A 6,000-nucleotide genomic window follows, 5' to 3' on the forward strand; every position below is an offset into this window, starting at 1 on the left:
AGTGCTAAACACCAAGAAAGTCAATTCTCATAAGGAAAGTGGTCAGAATACAGCTCATTTTCTTGGTAAACGGAGCCAGCCCTGCAGCCCAATTCCAGCTCTGTTCTCTTCTGGAGTTGTACAAAAGACAGAGTGCCAATGAGAAAATCCTGCTAGATCCTCCGCAAAACACCAGCATTGTCTGACTTTAACTTGGAGGAACAGGCCACCTCCTAGGAACCGGGACAGCTCCAGCCAGCCAACTTTGCGGAACAACGCACAACGTGCGAGGGGTTCTCCCTCAGGCTGTGGATACAAGGGGGACACGATTGCACAACGCTGCTCCCAAATTGCTTACACCAGGGGCGGACATACCAGTATCTATGCTGACTCTCCCTTGGTGGTCAAAGTTCTTTTCCTGTTGAGTGTTTGCTTCATCTTTCTTGCTTCTGTACATATGGATTACTTTAAGGACCGAGGTGACTGTCTCTGCGAGGACACTAAAGCCTTTAAACATTTACCGCCTGTGAAGCAACAGCTTCCTTAAGGAGCTGGTAAGCACAGGCGAGGGCTTCCCAATAGCCACCGATTTTGCAGAAAGGGAAGGAGATGCTGTAGTTGCTAGAACGTTACGGCATCCCCAACCCTCTTCCCTTACCTCTTCTCCAAAGTTCAGACTTAAGTCTGACACCCAACCCAGTAGCACAACAGCCACTCTCAGTGAAAACGGAAAAGTGGCTCTGAAAAGAGCCTTTGGGAGGGAGAAAGCAAACGCGCTCGCACAAGGTTCGGAAGGACAAATTAGGCCCTCTCGCCGCGGATGCGGCGCGCCAGCTGGATGTCCTTGGGCATGATGGTGACGCGCTTGGCGTGGATGGCGCAGAGGTTGGTGTCCTCGAAGAGCCCCACGAGGTAGGCCTCGCACGCCTCCTGCAGCGCCATGACGGCCGAGCTCTGGAAGCGCAGGTCGGTCTTGAAGTCCTGCGCGATCTCGCGCACCAGCCGCTGGAACGGCAGCTTGCGGATCAGCAGCTCGGTGGACTTCTGGTAGCGCCGGATCTCGCGCAGGGCCACCGTGCCGGGCCGGTAGCGGTGCGGCTTCTTCACGCCGCCCGTGGCCGGCGCGCTCTTGCGGGCCGCCTTGGTGGCCAGCTGCTTGCGCGGGGCCTTACCGCCCGTCGACTTGCGCGCCGTCTGCTTCGTGCGAGCCATAACGAGACACTGCAGCTGCGGAAGGTAGCAACTGCCGAGCTGGTGCCGGGACCAGACTTTATACTCATGATCCCATCCTGATTGGCCAGGTCTGTCGCGAGAGTAACCTGATTGGTTCTCAAGCCAATCTTCATTTGACTGCTAGGAACGGTTTTGATTTCCAAGCTCTTAGTTTTATTTTTTATTTTTACAGGATAAAATTATAGCTGTCTCCATCCTAAGTTTACTGTTCTCAACCAAAACGTTAAGATTCCACCAGTGAAAGAGAATCGGACCTAGAATCTGTGCAAGTCAGCGCCTAAAGTGTCCTTAAAAATGCATTTTTATTTCATCCCTTTGTCCCTTTAAATATAACATGGGGAAAATCATATCAGAATAATGTGTTGGGGGGCGCCTGGGTGGCTCAGTGGGTTGAAGCCTCTGCCTTCAGCTCAGGTCATGATCTCGGGGTCCTGGGATCGAGTCCCGCATGGGGCTCCCTGCTCAGCGGGGAGCCTGCTTCCTCCTCTCTCTCTGCCTACTTGTGATCTCTGTCAAATAAATAAAATCTTAAAAAAAAAAAAAAGAATAATGTGTTGGTTAGTCTAAGAGAAGTTGTATTTCACAACAGCATCATTCAGATCTCCTTCTGCTGACTGTACAGAGACCTAGGACAGACACTTATTTAAAATAAGACGGGCACAGCGGCCGCCTGGAACGCCAAAACTTGACTTTGCCCTGCGTGGTGCGGGAAGGGGAGCCTGATATGCGTTAGACTAAACACCAGCGAGCGAGCGGTTATCTGACATCATTCACTCACTTTTGGATGCAATCAAGTGGCTGATTGGATTACTTATGTAAACTGTGGTAAACTTAATCAGCAGGTGTGGAGTGGTAAGATTCACAGTGACCAGTAATTAGTTTTTCTTTAGGAGTACCTCTTAAGTGTTAGGAACCTTCTCGTTGACCAGCGAACCACCAGGTTCTGCTGATGATAAAGAGCCAAAAACAAAGAACAAAAAAACAAACAAAAACAGGTTAGTGTATTTGTTGGGACACAAGTTTACTAACTGTCCATAACAGTGTTGGGGGGGGAGCAATAAAGATGGTTTAGTGGTTTTACAATTGAGGAAACTATGCATTGTAAGCACTTTATCAGAATTGGCTAAATCAAACGGGAGACCACTTATTCCGTGTTCATTTAGGTTACTTTTAAGTTTCAGAAAAAAGTGTTCGTTCAGTTCTTTCTCAGAAATGGTGGGTGGCTCTGAAAAGAGCCTTTGGTCTCAGAGACTTTCAGACCTTACTTTCCCTTGGCCTTGTGGTGGCTCTCGGTCTTCTTGGGCAGCAGCACGGCCTGGATGTTGGGCAGCACGCCGCCCTGCGCGATGGTGACGCGGCCCAGCAGCTTGTTGAGCTCCTCGTCGTTGCGGATGGCCAGCTGCAGGTGGCGCGGGATGATGCGCGTCTTCTTGTTGTCGCGCGCCGCGTTGCCCGCCAGCTCCAGGATCTCGGCCGTCAGGTACTCGAGCACGGCCGCCAGGTACACCGGCGCGCCGGCCCCGACCCGCTCCGAGTAGTTGCCCTTGCGCAGCAGCCGGTGCACGCGGCCCACCGGGAACTGCAGACCCGCCCGCGACGAGCGCGTCTTGGCCTTGGCGCGCGCCTTGCCGCCCTGCTTCCCGCGTCCGGACATCCCGAGATCAAATGCGCTTCTAGCAAATGCTGCAAAGGAGGGGCAAGGACAGTAGCTTTTATAACCGCTCTAGGGCGCGAAAAACAAGGTTTGGCGTTCCTTAAGGAGGCACTTTCAACTTAACCAATGGAAACGCGACGCTGGGATCCTTGCGTTCTGATTGGGCAGCACTAACGCCCGAATTCGGTGGGATTGCCACCAATCAGCACAGGAGTGTAGCTCACACCGTATTTGCATAAGGGCTTCTATATAAGACGGGCAAGTGGCGCTTTGCGGGTCGTGTTACTTTCTGTTTTCTCTTGAGCGCAGTCGGAGTGTGTCCAGCATGCCTGAGCCCGCCAAGTCCGCTCCGGCCCCGAAGAAGGGCTCCAAGAAGGCGGTGACCAAGGCGCAGAAGAAGGACGGCAAGAAGCGCAAACGCAGCCGCAAGGAGAGCTACTCGGTGTACGTGTACAAGGTGCTGAAGCAGGTGCACCCCGACACGGGCATCTCGTCCAAGGCCATGGGCATCATGAACTCGTTCGTCAACGACATCTTCGAGCGCATCGCGGGCGAGGCGTCCCGCCTGGCGCACTACAACAAGCGCTCGACCATCACGTCCAGGGAGATCCAGACGGCCGTGCGCCTGCTGCTGCCCGGGGAGCTGGCCAAGCACGCCGTGTCCGAGGGCACCAAGGCCGTCACCAAGTACACCAGCTCCAAGTGAGCTCGCCAAGTAAGCGTCCTGTCAATCAAACCCAAAGGCTCTTTTCAGAGCCACCCACACTCCGGGAAAAGAGCTGGCACATTTTGTCTGTAGTCTAGCTGTCTTTTTAGAAATGTCGGGAGCTAGGTTGGGAGGGGGAAATAGATGGGAAGAAGAAAAAGAAGCTGGGTAAGCATCTAGGCTCTCACTATCTTGCTAATCTAGTGTGGGTTCTTTGAGGCTCTTTGCAAGGAGGCAAAAGCCAAAATTTCGCCTTGGGTTGCACTTTATTAGTGAAGCCCCTGTCGTTAAGCCTTGCGGGTTGGCGGCTGACTTCGCCCATAAGCTACCGTAATTGGAGAGGAATTCCCCTCCTTTTCTCTTTGCTCTTTCCAACACTGAATTTTCCCTCGAGCGACCCTCAGCGGCTGGTTAGGACGCGCTGCCCTCTGCTGCCATCTTGTGGCCAGGAGCGGAGGCCGAGTTCCAAGGCCTTGCTCTTCTCCAGATAAACTGAAATGCTTTCTTCCTAAATTCAACTTCCCGAGGACAACTGTGAGTCGCGGTTGGTAGAATTACTATTTGTCACCCTTTAACCACTGGATTTAACAGTTTCTCCAAAAGTCCAACGTGCACATGACAGCGGGAGAACCAGAGAGCGCGCGTGGAAGTGCTGAGGAATGCCTTCTGGTCAAAGATGAAAAACAAAACAAAACAAAACAAAACAAAACAAAAAAACCCCAAAAAACAAATACCCTCAGCAACCTGAAACAAGAACAAACAAACAAACAAACAAAAAAAGCCTGTTCCTAGACCTAGACCTGTAAACCTAAACACCTGACAGAACACTCATTGATTCTTGTGGGCTGCTCTTTGAAGACATGTCAGATTTAGGACTATGGTTACACGTAAGGAAGCTGCACTTTCTTTACAGAACAGGTCAGTATGAACTTGGTGACCTTGGTCATTTTGCAGGTCCCTATGCCCTTCTAAATATGTGTGTTTCCCCCAAAGTCTGACTCTTGCTCTTGTTGCAGGTAGAATTTTTCTTTCCAAATGTTTCTTAGTCCTCCTCTGACACCTCTGCCTAACCAAGTTCAAACATCCTATTAAAATGCTTGCATTCTTTTCTGTGTTGCCACAACAAAATACCATTTATTTGGGTGGTTTAAACATACTTATTTTCTCAGGGTTCGGGGGCTACAAGTCCAAGATCAAGGTGTGAGCTGGCTTGGCTTCCCTCCTGGGCTTGCACCTGAGTCCTCATGTGGCCTTTCTCTGCACACCTCTCAAGTCTCTCCCTTTTCTTGTAAGAACATAGTCCTAATGACTTCATATAACCCTCATTACCTCTTAAAGGCCGTACGTCCAAATACAGCTGCACTGGGGTTAGGGCTCAAATATGTGAATTTTGAGAGAACACACTTCTTAAAGCACATAAAGCCATTTTCCATTCTTTGCTCTCAATCTTCTATGCCAAACTGTCTTTCATAAAATATCTACATTTAGCTTAAGCTACAGCTAAAGAGACAGCTGTTCTGTCCCCCAAACCAGAGGTTTATTTTTTTTTTTTTAAGATTTTATTTGACAGAGAGCAAGAGAGGGAACACAAGCAGGGGGGAGTGGGAGAGGGAGAAGCAGGCTTCCCATTGAGCAGGGAGCCCCGATTTAGGGCTCGACCCCAGGACCCTGGGATCATGACCTGAGCCAAGGCAGACGCCTAACAACTGAGCTACCAGGTTTTCCAAACCACAGGTTTGGAAGTGCTCACAAAGGCCCAGCCTGTAAGAACAAACACCAGATACTAAAACCAGGCCTCCTCCACAAGGAAAGGGGCCCTTTGCTAGTTTACTTGAAGCATATAGACTTCTGACACCAAATATCATTTTTCCAAATTTAAAAGCATACTTCACTGTTATCTTAATGCTGCTGTAAGAACGACTGTAGCACAAGGATGTTGAAATGTGGCAGCTAGCATCTGCCCACAAAGGGGACCGGCTGGAACATTAGACGCGGGAAGAAAACAAGGCCTCTGCGATGGGTTTCACCTGATCGTTGGCCTGTGGGGCCTCAAGCCCTGGACAGCAAGGCTTTCCATTTTTCAGGGGGATATACATTTTAATATGGAATATGCTAAATTTTCAGCAGAGGCAACTAATTAAAAATATATAACGTGGTGCAGACTAAACAGAAAATGTCTGCATGCTTCATAAAACCCTTAAGCTCCCATTGGAGGTCTCTGGGCATTGAGGGAGATTTCTGTGCCCATGACAAACTGTCCCATGTCCTTCCCCTGCCACCAAAGCGCAGAGTCCATGCCCAGACCTCTCCAGCTTCCCAAATCCTCCCCTGGAAAGAATCTGTTCACTTGACAGCTCTGGGCAGAGACCAGTCATGTACCCATTAGGTATCCACCAGCTACTTCGAGCCGTTTAAGTAAATGGATAAA

The 6,000-nt window shown here is 50.3% G+C and overlaps 3 protein-coding genes across 3 annotated transcripts; 1 reads left to right on the forward strand and 2 right to left on the reverse strand.

The window, feature by feature from the left end:
* Positions 1 to 780: 780 nt before the first annotated feature.
* Positions 781 to 1,191, reverse strand: LOC308344714 (histone H3.1; the record flags this gene model as incomplete). Its single annotated transcript, XM_080806462.1, has 1 exon — positions 781 to 1,191. One exon carries the CDS (start codon positions 1,189 to 1,191, stop codon positions 781 to 783), a length of 411 nt encoding a protein of 136 aa, XP_080662588.1.
* A 1,282-nt stretch (positions 1,192 to 2,473) lies between these two features.
* Positions 2,474 to 2,866, reverse strand: LOC308344773 (histone H2A type 1-B; the record flags this gene model as incomplete). The annotated part of the gene is made up of 1 exon (XM_080806540.1): positions 2,474 to 2,866. One exon carries the CDS (start codon positions 2,864 to 2,866, stop codon positions 2,474 to 2,476), a length of 393 nt encoding a protein of 130 aa, XP_080662666.1.
* A 325-nt stretch (positions 2,867 to 3,191) lies between these two features.
* On the forward strand, positions 3,192 to 3,580 carry LOC308344804 (histone H2B type 1-C/E/F/G/I; the record flags this gene model as incomplete). The annotated part of the gene is made up of 1 exon (XM_080806608.1): positions 3,192 to 3,580. The coding sequence occupies one exon, from the start codon at positions 3,192 to 3,194 to the stop codon at positions 3,570 to 3,572; it is 381 nt and encodes a 126-aa protein (XP_080662734.1). The 3' UTR covers positions 3,573 to 3,580.
* Between the last annotated feature and the right edge of the window lie 2,420 nt (positions 3,581 to 6,000).

This window comes from Martes martes (genome assembly GCF_963455335.1).
Source record: "Martes martes genome assembly, chromosome: 6".
In the NCBI taxonomy this organism is placed as follows: Eukaryota; Metazoa; Chordata; class Mammalia; order Carnivora; family Mustelidae; genus Martes; species Martes martes.